General features: G+C 44.6%; 1 protein-coding gene across 1 annotated transcript; it reads right to left on the bottom strand.

Annotated features, from left to right (window-relative positions):
* Window positions 1-9,619: 9,619 nt before the first annotated feature.
* On the bottom strand, window positions 9,620-19,312 carry LOC130198087 (equilibrative nucleobase transporter 1-like). Its single transcript, XM_056421161.1, has 12 exons — window positions 19,225-19,312; window positions 18,198-18,632; window positions 16,800-16,846; window positions 16,634-16,710; window positions 16,102-16,194; window positions 15,892-16,034; window positions 14,172-14,263; window positions 13,921-14,064; window positions 11,253-11,360; window positions 10,451-10,637; window positions 10,148-10,259; window positions 9,620-10,039 (listed from the first exon to the last, which is right to left on the bottom strand). The coding sequence occupies exons 2-12, from the start codon at window positions 18,542-18,544 to the stop codon at window positions 9,923-9,925; spliced, it is 1,467 nt and encodes a 488-aa protein (XP_056277136.1). The 5' UTR covers window positions 18,545-18,632; window positions 19,225-19,312; the 3' UTR covers window positions 9,620-9,922.
* Between the last annotated feature and the right edge of the window lie 1,034 nt (window positions 19,313-20,346).

A 20,346-nucleotide genomic window follows, 5' to 3' on the forward strand; every position in this document is an offset into this window, starting at 1 on the left:
CTGCACTCAAAATGCCAGACCACATGAGGTCACATATATGCATATTCCCTCCTCTGGGGGTCTCTTGACCCTACCCCAACTGTATGGGACCTCTACCAGGGAGGTGGCAATGTAAGCCAAAATATTAATATGTGTCAAGAATATTGAGTCAAAGACAAATTTGACACATTTAGGACAGCACAATGGATTATACTGAATCTATGAGTGATTATACAAAGCGACTATATCCATGATATGTTTGCTACATACTAATACAGAACGTTTTCATTAGTAACCACAGTTGCCATAACATCACACAATACACATGTTTTATGTTGCATTACAGAAGAAAAAAAACTCTTTCCCGCCGAGTGACCCCCGGAGAAAGTGAACCTGTCTTTACACACAGACATGCAATAGTTGACACATCACACACAAACACACACACACACACACACACACACACACACACACACACACATATTGAATCATATAACTGCACAGTACATGACAACACTCAGTCATAATTCATATGATCGATGTACCGGTGTTTTGGGATATCTGTCCTTTACTTTACGATTTGTATTTCGGTTGACTTTCACTTTTACTGATACTTTGACTCCCGCTGAAACTTTCGTCACTCGTGACAAAATCGAATCTATCTGTAGAATAAACAATGACTCATGAGAACAAGGTCAGGGACTGTGGTGGAACACAGACTCCTGGCATCCAACACCACAGTAAATAATCTCTGTTCTCTTTGATCGGGAGTAGTCCTTTAACTCCCACGTGAAGAACATATCAAGGACTTCATTGTTTCTTCTCCGCATCATTGAAAAAATCAGGCAGAAAAACTGGTTCTCGCATTTGTTACTTCAAGACTAGATTACTGCAACTCCTTATTATCAGGCTGCTCTAATAAGTCTCTCAAGTCAACTCCTTATTATCAGGCTGCTCTAATAAGTCTCTCAAGTCAACTTCTTATTATCAGGCTGCTCTAATAAGTCTCTCAAGTCAACTCCTTATTATCAGGCTGCTCTAATAAATCTCTCAAGTCAACTCCTTATTATCAGGCTGCTCTAATAAGTCTCTCAAGTCAACTCCTTTTCATCAGGCTGCTCTAATAAGTCTCTCAAGTCAACTCCTTATTATCAGGCTGCTCTAATAAGTCTCTCAAGTCAACTCCTTTTCATCAGGCTGCTCTAATAAGTCTCTTAAGTCAACTCCTTATTATCAGGCTGCTCTAATAAGTCTCTTAAGTCAACTCCTTATTATCAGGCTGCTCTAATAAGTCTCTCAAGTCAACTCCTTATTATCAGGCTGCTCTAATAAGTCTCTTAAGTCAACTCCTTATTATCAGGCTGCTCTAATAAGACTCTTAAGTCAACTCCTTATTATCAGGCTGCTCTATTCAATTCAATTCAATTCAGTTTATTTGTATAGCCCAATTTCACAAATTTGTCTCGGAGTGCTTTACAATCTGTACACATAGACATCCCTGCCCCAAAACCTCACATCGGATCAGGAAAAACTCCCAAATAATCCTTCAGGGGAAAAAAAATGGAAGAAACCTTCAGGAGAGCAACAGAGGAGGATCCCTCTCCAGGATGGACAGATGCAATAGATGTAATGTGTACAGAAGGACAGATTTAGAGTTAAAATACATTCAATGAATATGACAGTGTATGAATAGTTCATAGTAGGTATATTCCACGATGGAGACCTCCACGATCCATCAGGCAGATGGCGGTGGGGAGGAGGAGTGGGCGGAGTCTCAACAGTGGGCGGAGTCTCAACAGGACAGTGGTGTAGTCGGTAGCAGGAATTCCACGACCCAGACCTCGATGATCCATCAGGCAGATAGGATCTATGTTGTCTCATAGGGTCCGATGACCCTATGAGACGTGAAGTCAAAAGGACTCCGGGGAGAAAGCAGAGTTAGTAATGTGTGATTGAGAGATGAAAATTCATCCCTAAGGAGAGAAAAGAGGAGATAGGTGCTCAGTGCATCCTAAAACGTCCCCCGGCAGCTATAAGCCTATAGCAGCATATCAAGGGGCTGGACCAGGTGAACCTGATTCAGCCCTAACTATAAGCTCTGTCAAAGAGGAAAGTCTTAAGTCTACTCTTAAACGAGGTGACTGTGTCTGCCTCCCGGACTGAAGGTGGAAGCTGGTTCCATAAAAGAGGAGATTCAAGATTCAAGATTCAAGATGTTTTATTTGTCACATACACACACAGGGTGTGCAGTGAAATGAAAGTGGCAATGCTCAGCAGGAATGTGCAAGGGCAACAAGTACACACTATTTACAATAAAAAACAACACAATATTTACAGTAAGTGTGTGTGTGTGTGTGTGTGTGTGTGTGTGTGTGTGTGTGTGTGTGTGTGTGTGTGTGTGTGTGCCTAAGAGGGGCAGTTGTGTGGGTCTATGTGGGGGTCCTGGTGAGGTCGGAGTTCACAGTCCTGATGGCCTGAGGAAAGAAACTCCGTCTCAGTCTCTCTGTTCTTGCAGCGTGACTACGGAGGCGCCTGCCTGACCGCAGCAGCTGAAACAGTCTGTTGTTGGGGTGGTGAGGATCCTTCATGATCCTGCCGGCTCTGGTTCTGCACCTCCTGGTGTACAAGTCCTGCAGGGTGGCGAGTGTAGTTCCAATAGTGCGTTCAGCCGAACGCACTACTCTCTGCAGAGCCTTCCTGTCCTGAGCGGAGCAGTTGCCAAACCAGGCTGTGATGCTTCCTGTCAGGACGCTCTCTTCAGCTCCAGAGTAGAAGGACTGAAGGATCCTCTGGGAAACTTTAAATTTCCTCAGCTGCCTGAGGTGGTAGAGGCGCTGCCTTGCCTTTCTCACCAGAGTGTCTGTGTTCGTTGACCATGTCAGATCCTCGGTGATGTGGACTCCCAGGTATTTATACCCGCTCACCCTCTCCACAGTAGTCCCGTTAATCCCCAGTGGTGAGTACGTCCTCTGTTGTTGTACCCTCCTAAAGTCCACAATCAGCTCCTTAGTTTTGGTGACATTCATGATGAGGCTGTTGTCCTGGCACCAGAGTGACAGATCAGCAACTTCCTCCAGGTAGGCCTTCTCGCGTTGTCGGAGATCAGGCCCACCACCACTGTGTCATCCGCAAACTTGATGATGGTGTTGAGCTGAACCTGGCCACACAGTCATGTGTGTACAGGGAGTACAGTAGGGGCTGAGGACGCAACCCTGGGGGATCCTGTGTTCAGGGTGAGGGATTTGAGGTGTGTCTGCCCACCCTGACCACCTGTGGCCTGGCGGTCAGGAAGTCCAGGATCCAAGCACACAGGGGTGTTCAGTCCCAGCTCAATCAGCTTGCCGCCAGTCTGGAGGGACTATGGTGTTGAAAGCTGAACTATAATCAATGAACAGCAGTCTCACATAGCCCCCTTCTGGCTGTCCAGATGAGAGAGTGTGGTGTGCAGTACCTGGGAGACAGCATCATCTGTGGATCTGTTTGGGCGATAAGCAAACTGCAGCGGGTCCATGGAGGAAGGGAGGAAGGCGCAGATGTAGTCCTTTATCAGCCTCTCAGCATTTCATGACCACCGAGGTGAGGGCCACCGGTCGGTAGTCATTCATACATGCTGGAGAAGCATTCTTGGGCACAGGGACAATAGTGGATCTCTTGAAGCAGGCGGGGACCACGGACTCAGCCAGGAGAGGTTGAATATTGTGGTGAACACTGGAGCTAGCTGGTTAGCACAGGTCTTCAGTACTCGCCCAGATATGCCATCTGGACCTGCAGCTTTCCTGGTGTTCACCCTCAACAGAGCCCTCCTCACACTGTGCTCGGTCACAGAGAGTGTGTGTTCATCCCAGCGGTAGAACTCACCTCGGCTACGCTTAACGGTGTTGTTGTTAGCGGCGAGCTAGCGCTGTTGTTGCTAGCCTCAAACCGTGCATAAAATGAGTTCAGGTCGTCCGCTAGGGATGCGTCGGCACTCACCATAGCGCGGGTCTGCTCTGGTAGTCTGTGATAGTCCGTAGCCCCTGCCATAGGCGCCTGGTGTCGCGCTGCTCCATCTGTGATTCCACTCTGTCCCGGTACCTCCTTTTGGCCTCCTTCACCGCACTCCTCAGTCCATAGACCGCTGCCTTGTACTCGTCCATGTTGCCGGATACAAGACCGGAGTTATAGGCAGCAGTACGGGCGTTCACAGCTTCACGGATGGATCTATCAACCCACGGCTTTTGGTTAGGGAAGACCCTAATTTTTACCGTGGGGACGATGGTGTCCGTTAAGCGTTGCTATGAGGCTCATTGCTACTTCCAAGAACTCGCTGACGCCACTGGAACTGGATTGGATCATGTCCCAGTCGGCGACACGCAGAGCGCCCTGTAGCTCAGCCTCTGATTGGTCAGACCACCGCTTCCGTTCCTCGTCACTACCGCTTCCCGCGATCTTTTGCGGTACCCGGAAGCAGAAAATGGCGGCATGGTCTGATTTTCGAACGGAGGAGAGAGACAGCCTTGTAGCCTCTCTTGAATGGCGATAGCAGTGGTCCAACGTTCTTTCCTCTGGTAGCACACGTAATGTGCTGGTGAAAGTTCGCATTACTTTTTAGGTTAGCCCTATTAAAGTCCCCAGCCACCACCACAGCCGCGGGATACTTGTTCTGATGCCGACATAACACATCATGTAGGTCCGATAGTGCTACGTCGGTGTCCGCTTGTGGTGGTATGTAGACGGCTGTGGTGATGACCGAGCTGAACTCCCGGGAAGGTAGAATGGACGGCATGAGATCGTCAGATGTTCCAGGTTCGAGCAGGAACGAGAAGAGTCTTAATGTTCTTGGGGTCGCACCACATGTTGTTAGTTATGAAGCAAACCCTCCACCCTTAGATTTACCAGACTCTTCCGTTCTGTCTGCACGGAAAACAGAGAAGGACTCGGTTGGGCATATGACTCGATCCGCACCAGCGGGTCAGCCATGTTTCCGTCAGACAAAAGATATTACAATCCTCATGTCCCGTTGGAATCTGATCCTTGCCCTAACATCATCCATCTTATTTTCCAGAGACTGGACGTTAGCAAGAAGGATGCTGGGCAGAGGTGGGCGGTGGGCTTGAACTCTCAGTCTGTTCCGAATTCCGCCCGCTTCCTCGATGTTTTCGCTGCTCCACGTAGTAGCGGCTCCACTGTTGTTGATGTGGTTCGCTCGACGATCTCTGCCGCCACGCTGGATCGATGGAAAAAGTGGACAAAAACCCTTGTTTTGCGCAAAAGTTTATGTCCAAAAGTGTGCTGTGGTCGTATGCTGTTAGTGCCGATGTGTTTGTGGCAAAGAAAACATTAAAAATAAACACAAAAACTAAAAGAGCGCACAATCTCCGCGGAGCTACCTCGACGGCGTCTGGACACAGCCGCGCCATCTTGATAACTAAAGGCTCTGGCTCCCATTCTACTTTTTAAGACTCTAGGAACTACAAGTAGTCCCGCATTTAGTGAGCGCAGCTCTCTAGTGGGGCAATATGGTACTACAAGCTCCTTAAGATATGATGGTGCATCACCAATCAAGGCTTTGTACGTTAAGAGAAGAATTTTAAAAGTGATTCTTGATTTTACTGGGAGCCAGTGCAGAGCAGCTAGTGCAGGAGTGATGTGATCTCTTTTCTTAGTTTTAGTGAGAACACGAGCTGCAGCATTCTGGATCAACTGGAGGGACCTAAGAGACTTATTAGAGCAGCCTGATAATAAGGAGTTGCAGTAATCCAGTCTTGAAGTAACGAACGCGTGAACCAATTTTTCTGCATCTTTTTGAGACAAGATGTGCCTGATTTTTGAAATATTACGTAGATGAAAGAATGCAGTCCTTGAGATTTGCTTTACGTGAGAGTTAAAGGACAAGTCCCGATCAAAGATAACGCCAAGATTTTTTACAGTGGTGTTGGATGCTAGGGCAATGCCGTCTACAGAAACCACATCACCAGATAATTGATCTCTGAGGTGCTCAGGGCCGATTAAAATTACTTCGGTTTTGTCTGAGTTTAACATCAAGAAGTTGCAGGTCATCCATGTTTTTATGTCTTTAAGACATGCTTGAATTTTACTTAGTTGGTTTCCTCTGGTTTTATCGATAGATATAGTTGAGTATCATCTGCATAGCAATGAAAGTTTATGGAGTGTTTCCTGATAATATTGCCCAAAGAAAGCATGTATAAGGTAAATAAAATTGAAACTGAATTGAATCGTATAATCGTAAATAGATTAGTACTTACAGTCTCCATTTAGTGAGCTTAAAGCTCCCAGTTTGTGTGTTGTTCTTACTCCCCACCCCGATGTGCTCTCTCCTGCTCAGCATTTCAAAAGAGACTGAGCTTCGCACCAAGAGAGATAACAGCTGCTTTCCGCTTCCGGTTTAGAGCCCTACCCCCGGTTTTAGACTTCAGAATAAGAGCCTAAACAGAAAACCAGCTAGGATCTCAAGGGAAACGCACCTCTACCAAAATAAAACCAATCTCATTCATACTATCCACATCCTACAGTTGTGATAACAATAAACCTCATAAAATGAACATTACAGTGACACATATAATACACTGATCATACTTGTCTATGCTTCTTCATACATTAATCGGAATATTCCTCCCTAATATCCACGATGTAAATTATCTTTCTATATGCATTATTTAAAACATAAGACTTCCTTATTTACATGTGCAAGTGAACATAAAATCCACTACAACCTAACACATGTGAGAGTGAAACTCTTTTATTTTGTAAACCTCTGAAACCCAACCCAATATTTCTTAAAGCTGCTCTGAACCTCTCATGTTGGAGAGTGTTGAGCACGCTGTGTTCTTGAAATGAAGCTTTGTTTTTTACAATATTCTACTCAAAACCTCTTTTCTTCTCATTGTTGAGTGCTATTTAAACCGCGTAGCCCAACTGCCCCCCCAAAAGATTTCACCAGCCGCCACTGAGTAGTAGTGAGTGTCATATTTTTCTCCGTTGAGTGGTATATTAGACACTGAACTAGTTCATCTTTATCCCAGTGTTGGTGTCCAAATGAGCATAAAATATCAATATGACCCTGAAATTGTGTCTCAAACAGGATATCCAGGGCTAAAAAAAAATGCGCTCGCAAACATAACCACTCTGCTTATTAATATTAGGGCCTGAACACTGACAGTGGGTGCAGAGGACCTATTCTTCTTAAAATCTTAAGTATTACTGACGTGTCTTCAGCACAATATATGTTCAAAATCAGAATGTTGGTCAGAACAATCAAAAGACCGTATAGTTATGAAAGCTTCAGGTTTCATCAAACCACGTGGACGTCGTGTGGCGGCTCATTATTAAAAGGTGATTCATGCAAATTTGTTTTTCGGGAAGTTTATATCAAACAAGTAGCCCTTCGGATTATTTTGTACCCTTGAAGTAGCTCTCGGTGTCAAACAGGTTGGTGACCCCTGATCTGAGGAGTGAAGACACTGAGAAGATGCATGCAGATATAACCATAATCAATAAATATATATATATATTTATTCCAGTATTTATTTACAATAAACTTAGTTATTTATCTTGTCCACTAGAGGCCGCTGTTCTCCCTTTTTTGTCAATTTAGATATAACGTAGTCCTGTTATGATAATAGTTTTATATTCTTGAGGGAAGCCGATGTACGGATGTCTTCGGCAGGAACAAATCAAAAAAGTTAAAAAAGTTAAAGACAGTCCCTTAGAGTTGTGATTGGGACCTCCTCTTCTGGTATCCCGGTGTGTTTGACAGATGTCACATATTGTTTATCTTCCTCCAGAATTTGGAAAAGTGGAACGTTGTGTGCCGTTCTGCTTCCTTACATCAACATACATCGCTTTACCAAAGTGTTGCAGCGCTGGCGGACTTGTTCAACCACTTGTTGTCTAAACAAAGCCCTCGTCTTCTGGAAACTGTCAATATTGGCGCATATCCCAAAAACGTAACGATATCCGAGTCCTTCCTTCATATTGCCATATTGTCCTTCTGGTCACATGACATCTATTGTTCTGTCCATCCTGGAGAGGGAACCTCCTCTGTTGCTCTCCTGAAGGGTTCTGAATTTTTTTTTCCCGTGAAGGGTTGTTTGGGAGTTTTTCCTGATCCGATGTGAGGTCAAAGGTCAGGATGTCTGTGTGTACAGATTGTATACAAATAAACTGAATAGTAAGTGTGCTTTTCCTTTTGATTAAGGCTTTTTTCTTTTGTGCATGCATCTTTACTACAGTTTTGCAAACTATCGGCTAACTGATTTGTGTTCAACGCACAAAGCAGGTTGTGAATAGCTAAGAGGCCGCGTGAGTTCCTCTTTAAAAGACAGGTGTCAAAGACAAAGCCTGCGGGCCAAATTCAGCCCGCCACATCATTTTATGTGGCCCTTAACGGCTTGGAAGACATATGATTAGGGATGGGCATCGAGAACCGGTTCTGTTTTAGAACCGGTTCCCAGTGAACCGATTGTTTGGAATCGTCAGCCAAATTCTTTAACGGTTCTGCTAACGGTCCTCTGTGGCGCAAACTTTTTTAGTTTCTTCTTCAGACTGCAGCAAACATGGCAACTAGGCAGAGGCGTTCTAAAGTTTGGCTCTATTTCACACGACAAAAAGTGCTCGTGTGAGGTGAGAGTGCTCACCTGTGTGCGCGCATTACGGCTGGCTGCCGCCGCGCAGCATTTACAGCATTTTGCGCATTCGTGCTTGATCGCTCTGAATGAAGTATCGATACTAAAACTATGCTAAATCACATCGTTTTAACGTCGGTACTTTGTTAGCATCGCTACACCGCAGCGTGACAGCAGTAGAAAGCGGACTAACATTCAAGCTAACCTAACTTCCCAACGCTGTCGACATCTGAACGCTGATGAGGCCGAGACACACGTCCATCAAAGATGTTTTATTGTGAAGAGCACCACTTCATTTTCTCTCACTGCAATCTCAATCGGCAGCGGCCAGGTGAACAAAATAATAAATCGAACGCTGTCTCTGATATTGTTCAGGGGCGGTCCAAATGTGGAGGCGTTCATTGTAAAATCAGCTTTCACTATATAAATAATCTCCATTGCCATCCAATTTAGCTGATGAGGTTCAGAGTCAGAGGGTTCAGAGGCTGGTCGCTCTGGGTCACACGCCTTGTCTTACACCTCCTCATATCTTTGTGTTCAGGCATCCTCCACCCCATCTGAGAGAGTGTTCTCCACGGCTGGAGACACAATATCCTGAGAGATCGCGTAAATCCTGTATCAAAGCAGACATGCTTATTTTCTGCACACAAATTGTTGATGATCTATACAATTGATGGTTGCACACTTGGTATTTGCCACTGCTATTTTCATTTTGGCAGCTCAGTTCATATAAAAAAAAAAGGAAGGAACACTGTAATCTAGGAACATGTTTAAATTAAACAGAATACATTTATTTAAGTTATGTAAGTTTATTTTAAGTTTTAAGAGGAATATGGTCTTTTGGTTAAAAATGTAAATGTATATGTATACATACTGTATATGGGTGTGCAGCAGAAAATTATATAAAGAAAATTAATATAAAATAAAAATTAATTTAAATAAACCCGTTTGCCCAATAAGAACTTTTAAGAGAATCGATTGAGAAGCAGGATAATAAGGCATCGATAAAGAAAATCTTATCAATTCTCATCCCTACATATGATCACCTTTTCTTAAAGAAAAATATGCTTTTATTTTGAAGCTTTCAAATGAAATGGATTTATGTTATAATATTAGAGAAATGTTCTTATGTACAATATTTCTACAATCAAATAAACAATAATCAAAAGCAAAGAGAGTTATTTAACACTATGTAGGAGTAGTTTACGCAGTGTTTCGGTTACAAATCCTTTAAGGCGGCCATGATGCCGACGTGGCCCATGGTGAAAATTAGTTTGACACTTCTGCTTTCAAAGATGAGAAGTCTCGATGTGGCGGGATTATAAAAGAGGCTTCGATGGCGCCGCTCGCTGGGAGGCGAGACCTCGACAGTGCAGGTGGAGGACGAGTGGGTTGATGAAGGCGAGCAGGACAAGCAGCGTCAGAAAGATGTTCACCTGCGACACACACAAAGGGAAAGAGGGAAGCAGAGGGGAGGAGGAAGAGGCGGTGAGACCATTGATAAAAATGGCGGAGAAGGGGAATATACTCATAGTTGTACTCACATATAAAATGTGTCCACTCAGCAGGGAAAGGCCGATGTTTATCAGCAGGCAAAACACTGAAGACAGGCCGAGACACAAGCCATACAGCTTCCCGAAGTGGCACAAGGGGAACCTACACACACACACACACACACATACCCGTTTATATCACACCGTGGGGACGACTGACTGGAAGCAGCCTTGTGGGATCCACCCTTTCTGAAGGGTCCAGAGCCATAGTTTTAGTTGCTAAATGTCATGTACCCCATTGAATTAAGTGTAATCCACAAAGACGTGTGTACCCGCGTGCGTTTTGAGACTCACGCCACGAGGATGAAGGTGGCGTTGGTGCCGTAGAGGAAGGCGCGGTTCACCACGTGCAGGACGAAGGTGAGGTACTGGAGCCGCAGGTTGGGCACGGCGGCGCAGACCGAGAACAGCACACACTGCAGCACCGTCAGGGAGAGAGAGAACACCACGGACCGCAGGTCCACTTCCTGTTCGCTCTCACCTGACCATGAAAACAAAGGAAATATTGGAAGGAAATAGTTTTAGTTGAATTTGTTTCTTCTGACTCCTGTTAAAAATGAACACAAGGTTTATCCACTACGGCTAGTGATGGGAATGCCCCCTCCCCCCTCCTCTCTATCTCCTTCTGTTTCATGGATTGTGGAGGTCTGGATCGTGGTCCATGCCTTCTACTCATTATTAATCATTTCTGTCATATTCATTGAATGTGTTGTTACTCTGTAACTCTGTTCATTCTGTACACATGACATCTATTCTGAAGGTTTCTTCCCTTTTTCCCCCTCAAGGTTTTTTTCTATTTCTTGGGAGTTTTTCCTTATCCGATGTGAGGTCAAAGGTCAGGGATGTCGTATGTGTACAGATTGTAAAGGTAAATTCGTAATTCCTGATATTGGGCTATATCAAATAAACTACATTTAATTTTAATTGAATATTAGAGAGGTAATCATTTATGAGCTCATTAATGCTACGCAGGAACAACAAGCATTCACTTGCGACATCCCATACAAGCGGACATAGTCATTTATAAAAAGAAACAATCACTTTATTTTTCAATCATTTAAACCCGCTGAGTTCTGAACTAGTACCATCGCGTTACCTGCAGCACGAGGTTTGTTCTTGAGTTGCGACGAGATGAGTCCGTTCCATGGAGCGCACAGCACGCCACACAGCTGTGTGACACCAAAAGCGTTGGTGAAGTGGCTCACTGGGGGGGGGGGGGGGGGAGACAATACGCTGGTTACGGTACTGTATATCCTCCACAGCAGCTCCTCGCATCACGTCCTCTTATGCTGCGCTCACACCAAAAGCTTTAGTCGCGGGAGTTTACTCGCTTGACTATTTGTGGCTTTTCGCTTAGAGGGGGCGGGGCTTATCTCCAGGGCTTTACTCCGTGGAAACAGTTATCATTTCCGCCATCCACCACCGAAGAACTAACAACTAGTTCTGCTTTATACTTGTTGAGGACATCCGACAAATGTCGAAACATCTAACGCCCTCGTGTTTGTAATATAATATATATATATATTGGGCAATATTATCAGGAAACACTCCATAAACTTTCATTGTTATGCAGATGATACTCAACTATATCTATCGATAAAACCAGAGGAGAGCAACCAACTCGGTAAAATTCAAGCATGTCTTAAAGACATAACAACATGGATGCTCTGCAACTTCTTGATGTTAAACTCAGACAAAACCGAAGTAATTTTAATCGGCCCTGAGCACCTCAGAGATCAATTATCTGGTGATGTGGATTCTGTAGACGGCATTGCCCTGGCATCCAACACCACTGTAAAGAATCTTGGTGTTATCTTTGATCGGGACTTGTCCTTTAACTCCCACGTAAAGCAAATCTCAAGGACTACATTCTTTCATCTACGTAATATTTCAAAAATCAGGCACATCTTGTCTCAAAAAGATGCAGAAAATTGGTTCACGCGTTCGTTACTTCGAGACTGGATTACTGCAACTCCTTATTATCAGGCTGCTCTAATAAGTCTCTTAGGTCCCTCCAGTTGATCCAGAATGCTGCAGCTCGTGTTCTCACTAAAACTAAGAAAAGAGATCACATCACTCCTGCACTAGCTGCTCTGCACTGGCTCCCAGTAAAATCAAGAATCACTTTTAAAATTCTTCTCTTAACGTACAAAGCCTTGATTGGTGATGCACCATCATATCTTAAGGAGCTTGTAGTACCATATTGCCCCACTAGAGAGCTACGCTCACTAAATGCGAGACTACTTGTAGTTCCTAAAGTTTTAAAAAGTAGAATGGGAGCCAGAGCCTTTAGTTATCAAGCTCCTCTTCTATGGAACCAGCTTCCACCTTCAGTCCGGGAGGCAGACACAGTCACCTCGTTTAAGAGTCGACTGAAGACTTTCCTCTTTGACAGAGCTTATAGTTAGGGCTGAATCAGGTTCACCTGGTCCAGCCCCTTGATATGCTGCTATAGGCTTATAGCTGCCGGGGGACGTTTAGGATGCACTGAGTACCTATCTCCTCTTTTTTCTCTCCTTAGGGATGAATTTTCATCTCTCAATCACACGTTACTCACTCTGCTTTCTCCCCGGAGTCCTTTTTGACTTCACGTCTCATAGGGTCATCGGACCCTATGAGACGGCATAGATCCTATCTGCCTGATGGATCATCGAGGTCTGGGTCGTGGAATTCCTGCTCATGACTACGCCACTGTCCTGTTGAGACTCCGCCCACTCCTCCTCCCCACCGCCATCTGCCTGATGGATCGTGGAGGTCTCCATCGTGGAATATGCCTACTATGAACTATTCATACTCTGTCATATTCATTGAATGTATTTAAACTCTAAATCTGTCCTTCTGGTCACATGACATCTATTGCATCTGTCCATCCTGGAGAGGGATCCTCCTCTGTTCTCTCCTGAAGGTTTCTTCCCTTTTTTCCCCCCTGAAGGGTTATTTGGGAGTTTTTCCTGGTCAGATGTGAGGTTTTGGGGCAGGGATGTCTATGTGTACAGATTGTAAAGCACTCCGAGACAAATTTGTAATTTGTGAAATTGGGCTATACAAATAAACTGAATTTAATTGAATTGAATATATATACTGTATATAGCCAAAGTTTAAATATATAGCCAAATTGAAACTTAAGGACGAAAGTGCTGAATTTTTCGCGATACAAAATTGCCGTCGAACGAGCCGCCCGGCGAAAATTCTCATCTATCGCAACCACTCGCGTCTGTACGTTGACTTTCATTATGGGATCTACTCGCGAGAAACACATTCGCAACCCTTTTGGTGTGAACGCAGCTTTAGTTGACGGCCAGCTGATCGGTTAGTACTTTGTGGAGCCAATGAGGAAGCTTTGCATTTAGATTCAATCTATTGTCATCGCGCAGAGTTCAGGCGGCTGTAGCTCAGTGGGGTAAGGGGGTCGTCCTGCAACCCCAAGGTCGTCGGGCCGATCCCCGCTCTCCCCATTAGTTGCAAGTCGAAGTGTCCATGAGCAAGGCACTCAACCCCCAGTTCCTCCCCGGGTGCTTCACTGCAGCCCACTGCTCCTTAATAACTAAGGATGGGTTAAATGCAGAGAATACATTTCGTTGCCTGTGTACCTGTATTGGATTGGATTCAATATATTGTCATTTCCCAGGTACACAGGCAACGGTATTCTCTGCATTTAACCTTGGGGTTGCAGGACGACCCCCCCACCCCACTGAGCTACAGCCGCCCCCATTCAAAGTCACCCTTTGCTAAGTCTTTGGGACCCGGTGCAGTGTGTGCGTTACCCAGTGACAGTTGTCCCGCCGCCAGCCGATGCAGTGTGGGTTGGAGGGTGCCGACGTAGAACAACAGTCTGAGCTGTATCACCGAAAACCAAAGCAGTTGCGACACATACAACCTGGACATCAGACACTCGCTGAAACTCTTCTCTGAGAGACGAGAGGACAGGAGTGGGGGAGGAACGGGAAAAGATGGCAGAGAAATTGGACGTGATTTTCAAACCGTGTATGTCTCTGTCACAGTGAAGTGGACTGACCTTGTGTCACGGGCTCGTCTGGGAGGTTCTTTTCCTCCGTCGTCGTCATCGTGTGCTTTGAGTGCAGAGTCTTTGATGTACCACAGGTTATCCTGACAAAAGGTCACAGTGGGTCAGCCATAGAAGGAGAGCATTGTGGGAGTTCTTTGATCACTTCAACTTGCTATAATCGTGTAACAGTAAGGTGTATAACCCTGAACCCCTTCATACCCTTCTGACCTCCGGCACCCACCCGCAGCCTCGGATCTGCAGATGCCAACCTCCAACCACCCCCCCCCCCCCACCCCTCCATCTGCTTTTCACCTGGCTGCTACCTCTGGTTCAGCTGATGGGGAACTGGCTTAGAGCTGCATTCTCTCTAATGTCCGCCAGGGGGCGACTCCTCTGGTTGTATAGAAGTCTATGCTTCATGTGTTAAAGCTGCATTCTCTCTTCTGACCATCAGGTGGTGACTTCTCTGGATGTATAGAAGTCTATGCTTCATGTGTTAAAGCTGCATTCTCTCTACTGACCACCAGGGGGCGCCTCCTCTGGTTGTAAAGAAGTCAATGCTTTATGGGTTAAAGCTGCATTATCTCTCCTGACCACCAGGGGGCGACTCCTCTGGTTGTATAGAAGTATATGCTTCATGTGTTAAAGCTGCATTCTCTCTTCTGACCATCAGGTGGTGACTTCTCTGGATGTACACTACCGTTCAAAAGTTTGGGGTCACTTAGAAATGTTTTTTCAATAAAGATCACATTAATCAAAAATACACTCTATACATTGTTAATGTGGTAAATGACTATTCTAGGTGGAAACGTCTGGTTTCTAATGAAATATCTCCAGAGGTGTATAGAGGCCCATTTCCATCAACTATCACTCGTGTTCTAATGGTACATTGTGTTTGCTAATCGCCTTAGAAGACTAATGTCTGATTAGAAAACCCTTGTGCAATTATGTTAGCACAGCTGAAAACAGTTATGCTGGTGATATAAGCTTTACAACTGGCCTTCCTTTGAGCTTGAAGTTTGAAGAACAAAATTAATACTTCAAATATGAATCATTATTTCTAACCTTGTCAATGTCTTGACTATATTTTCTATTCAATTTTCAATTCATTTGATAAATAAAAGTGAGTTTTCATGGAAGACACGAAATTCTCTGGATGACCCCAAACTTTTTAACGGTAGTGTATAGAAGTCTATGCTTCATGTGTTAAAGCTGCATTCTCTCTACTGACCACCAGAGGGCGCCTCCTCTGGTTGTATAGAAGTCAATGCTTTATGTGTTAAAGCTGCATTATCTCTCCTGACCACCAGGGGGCGACTCCTCTGGTTGTATAGAAGTCTATAAATGACTACTTCTCTCTTGATGTATTCCCCCAGTAAACATTGTAAACATGACTTTATGGTCTCGATCTCTAGTTTCACGTCTTCTTCAGTAGAGCCTGATGTTCATTTACTAAATTACGGTCCATGTAGTCAGATAAAAGCGTTCAACATTCCAGAGACCAATGGGTGACGTCACGTCGCCTACGGCTCATAAATGCAGTCTATGCTTTTAACTTGTTATCCTAGTTATGTCATATATATATATTTTTTAACCATCAACTATCTTTCTTGTTTATAATTTTATTTGTACCAATTAAAGTGTCTTTGAAACAAATAAAGTGTAATTGTATCAAAAGGCCAGGTATGAAGGACATGGATCAATGGTCAGGGTTTATTGGGGTCCGTACCCGTACGTGTAGTCCTCCGGCAGCGGGTAGGGGATGTGGTCTCTGGGCATCAGGAAGACGGTCCTGAGGAGGCTGCCGGTGAAGCTGCCGGTGGACAGGCAGAGGAAGGAGGTGCGGAGAGAGATGCCGGCCTCATGCAGCAGCTGGAGGTCATCGAGGTCGTCATTATAGACACTACATCCAACGAGTGTGTGTGTGTGTGCTTCTCACCTTGATGACCACGAAGAGTGCTGCGGAGGAGTCGAAGGCTCCGTTATAGAGATTGGTGACGGTGGTCTGATGTGAGCTGAACAGGTTTCCTACCTTTAGTAGAAACATTAGAAGAAGAAAAATATATAAATTCAGCATTTACGTGACTTTTTCTTTGCATATACTGTTTTCATTCAAAGTACCTTTGATGAGGATGTGGTTTGTTTCTCAGATAAGTGTGTGTGTGTGTGTGTGTCTGTCTCGAAGCATGTACAACTTTTTATTTTTATTTTTACTGTCTTTTGCAGCAATTCTCTAATTTAGAGCAAAAATAAAGCATCCACTGATTGTGAAATATAATTAAACATTAATAAAATGGTAAGTCAAACTTGAAGTCCAGTTAGAGAAGTTGCGGATTTTCTCTGTTTTCCATCATTGTAAAAAAAAATGTGTTCAGCTCTTGGTTGGATAACATGAGATATTGTGATATATAATATATAATATGTATATTGTAATGTGTCAACTTGGGCCAAGTGGCCGGCTGCTTCAGCACCTGCATGTTGGTCATTAGAAACAGGGTGCCACCGACTCCCATGAGGGTGCACGCTGGGAAGAGCAGGTTGGACGAGGCTGATGGGGAGAAAAGGAGCATTTAATTTAAAAAAACGGATCGACCAAAAGTTGGAACGTCTTCCAGAGGAAGTGAAATGCGTTGTCACCTGGAGTCGAGAAGGCCACCATCAAGTTACCGGTGGTGAAGAGAAATCTGGTGGTTGAAAGAAAAGAAAATCCCAGCGGGATCACGTCACTTGGTTCGCACGCATTTGGGCTAACTCCGAAAAGTAACATACTTTGAGAAGCGGGTCACAAGGAGTCAACGCAAAGATCCTCAAGCTTCTGTTTTCCCTCCACCCTTATTTAATGGAAAGGGTGTCATTAGAGTCACCAAGTAGATCATTTGAGTCTCTAATATTTATATATTTATATTTATTTATTTTATCTTGTGGTTGCAATGTAACCAAACAGTTTGAAGTATTTAATTATGTCTAATTTATTTAATTAATGTAGTTCTAGATTAGTGTATTTCTGGTTGTTGAGCAGGGCGTCAATCAAATCAGTTTTTCCTGAATGCAGACTCCCGATTGGGTTAAGGACAATAAGTCCCGCCCTTCTACGAGGAAGAAGAATTGAAGTTGAAGTGGGGGGGGGGGGGGATCAGTTTGACTGAGCACTACGTTTATTTCACAAATTAGATTAAGAAGTAAGAACAAAAACAAGAAACAGTTTGACACGGTGGGTGTGAGACAGGAAGTGTCTCACATGTGACGGGAGAAAGGTGGTTCGGCCAACCAGGAGTTGCGGCTTTTGCCAACGTCTTGGCTGGTTTTTTTGAGGTTCCTTGAACACCTCCAGATGGCGAGCCACCCACGAACATCTCCTTCCACCAGGAGTTGGACTGCAGATAATCTCTGTTGCTGAGGAGAAGGCAACCCTTTTCTTCCATTCCTATCACCTGAGTGCACTAGTGTGGTAGGAATAAGGATGTAACAAATCGCACGACTGACTTATTCTTTTGACTTTTTGATTTTAACAACTGACTGACCACTGAAAGAACGAACTGGATCTTGGGACCGAACTGAAAGAGCAGAGAGACAATTCACCATTTCAAAGGACTTAGATATAGTATTTTAATTAGGGCTGTCAATCGATTAAAAAAAATTAACTAATTAATCGCACATTTTGAAATTCATTAATCGCGATTAAAAGTTTGTTTTCCTTCTTTTTAAAGACAAAACTTCACACAGAGCTGTGTTTTCAAAGAGGCTCCTACATATAAAGTGCCAGTGAGGTATTTAATATTGTGGATGATAAATTGTATTTCATTAATTCGTATTTATTTTATGACAAAAATATATATTTCGTTTTAATATTTTATTTTATTTTATTGATTTTGTATTCATTCATTTATGTATGTATGTATTTTATTTGTATTTATATGCATTGTTTATATAATCAGCTCAGCTCATCCTCCATTCTGCAGAGCTGGTAACAATATGACAAGTTGACAGATTAAAGTTGACGTTAAATCTGAACTGACTCGGTGCCGTTGGACTCACGTTGCCACGTGCCGAGCCACCGCGGTACCGAAGCGGTCCAGGAGGAAGCCGCTGGGCAGCATCAGCACGTTGCTCAGGTTGGAGGCGACGGCGAACACCAGGGAGAGCCACTCGTGCTGCGCGCGGCACTGCGGCCCGCTATAGGCGGAGGTGTGGTTGTCAAACTGACCCTGGACCAGCGTCGCGTTATTGGCTCGGGGGGCGACGTCGCACCACGAGCCGAAGTATCCCTCCGCCTTCAGGACGAAGACCAGCGAAGACCAGCCGAACAGCGCCCCGAAGCACAGGCACTCCGCCAGGCCGGTGGCGAAGGTGAGCCCGCGGCGCACGGCCCCGGCACCCGGCATGACGCGCACGGTTAACCCCCGTGAGAGCTCTCCTCCGGCCAATGAATCTCAAGGCGTGGGGCAGGCTTGTGGTAACATCAGTTTTATTCTGCATTCACAAACAAGGGACAGACTAGTTCGTCATCTGCCTGTGCTCGGTGTATTCAGGAATCCAGAATGACCAATTTCCATACAGTAAACTACAATGACGTAATAAAACAGTGATCGTATAGTGGGTTTACATGTGAATAAAATAAATGAAAAGGAACAGAAACTGTCTCTTAATTAACTGTAGGTGGAGAAATAGAACATAAATATATAATACAACATACATTTACACATATTTACCACATGGACTGTTGGCTTTAACATATTATTCATATTTATGACAACAATTAAGTACAATAAGTAACAACTCCCTCACTAATTACACACTTAAAAGAACAACACACATAGTATGCTGTGAGCCACTGCGCATGCTCAGTCTAGAAAGACTGAGTCAGGTTGGTGTTGGCTCGGTTAGCTGTAGGCTGCTGAACACATTCTATACTGGCAATAAAACACCCAGAAAACTAATACTAAACTTGAAGAAAACATGAGGAATATAATCTAAGACAATTAATATTCAAATAAATAAAGCCAGCTCGCCTTTTATTTACTTTACCAATTAGTTAACACGATATTGTGCTCAGAGACGTTACCTCGTCAGGAGTCCCGAGTCCTCTGTGTCTGTTGGAGGAGTGCAGTACACACTCACCACAGCAGGGGGCGGAGCTTTCACATTTAGCACTGACCTTTTCAACTATGTTACATCACACGCACACACACACAGATACACACACACCCACAGAGACATACACAAACACACAGACACATACACGAACACACACACATACACACACCCACACAGACACACACACACACACAAACACACACATACACTAACACACAAACACACACACAGACACCCACACAGACACACACATACACTAACACACACGTACAGATACACACACTGAGACACACACATACACAGACACACACATACACAAACACACACACATACACAGACACACACACACAGACACACACACAACCAGGGCCGGCGATTGGGCGAGCTAGACGACTGCCTCGGGCGACCAATGGGTTGGGGGCCCTCGAGTGTCGCCCTTATGGTGCGTTCACACCGGACGCGTCGAAAAAGACGCAGCAGTCTCGAGGCGCGTCGAAAAAAGTGTGTTCACACCAGACGCGTCGGGGGCGGAGTAATACATGAGTCGAGGAACGACAGGACCGCAGAGTACTTCCACTTTAGTGGACTGAGCTGCACTCACACTGCGCTTCTCTCTCTCTCTTCTTCTCTCTTTGATACGTGTCTCTGAGACTTTTCCACCTCCGGCGGCAGATCTCCTCTGCCATGAAACACATATGCCGGCGGTTGGTTCATAGTAAAGTACAACAAATAGCGAGAATAAAAGCAAATACATACATTCAAAACTTACCAGGTAGTCCCACGGCTTCTCCGACCTTGTTCCACGCTTTATCTTTATAGCTCCGGTTTCGGTAAGCATAAAGAGTTGTATCGTAAAGTTCGAGGTGCCCACAGACGGCGACAATAATCTTTTCCTCGATTTTCTAAACCGGCAGGACGATGACGAGCGGAGCTGCTCAACGCTGATTGGCTGACGCAACTATGACTCACGCGTTTTTGCTGCCGGAGTTGGGAAATTTCAACTCGCGCGTCAACGAGCTGCGTCTGTTCGCTGTGTTCGCTCAGTTCGCCCCGCGACAAACCCTCTGTTTGTGCTGCTTCAAACGCGTCT

The sequence above is a fragment of the Pseudoliparis swirei genome, chromosome 8 (assembly GCF_029220125.1).
Source record: "Pseudoliparis swirei isolate HS2019 ecotype Mariana Trench chromosome 8, NWPU_hadal_v1, whole genome shotgun sequence".
NCBI classification, from domain to species: Eukaryota; Metazoa; Chordata; class Actinopteri; order Perciformes; family Liparidae; genus Pseudoliparis; species Pseudoliparis swirei.

Coding starts and splice junctions, on each gene's coding strand:
- LOC130198087 (XM_056421161.1), bottom strand. CDS start 18,544: ATGCCGGGTGCCGGGGCCGTGCGCCGCGGGCTCACCTTCGCCACCGGC. Junction 16,711..16,799: donor GGTGGCCTTCTCGACTCCAG/GTGACAACGCAT, acceptor TCTCCCCATCAG/CCTCGTCCAACCTGCTCTTC. Junction 10,040..10,147: donor TGAGTGGACACATTTTATAT/GTGAGTACAACT, acceptor TGTGTGTCGCAG/GTGAACATCTTTCTGACGCT.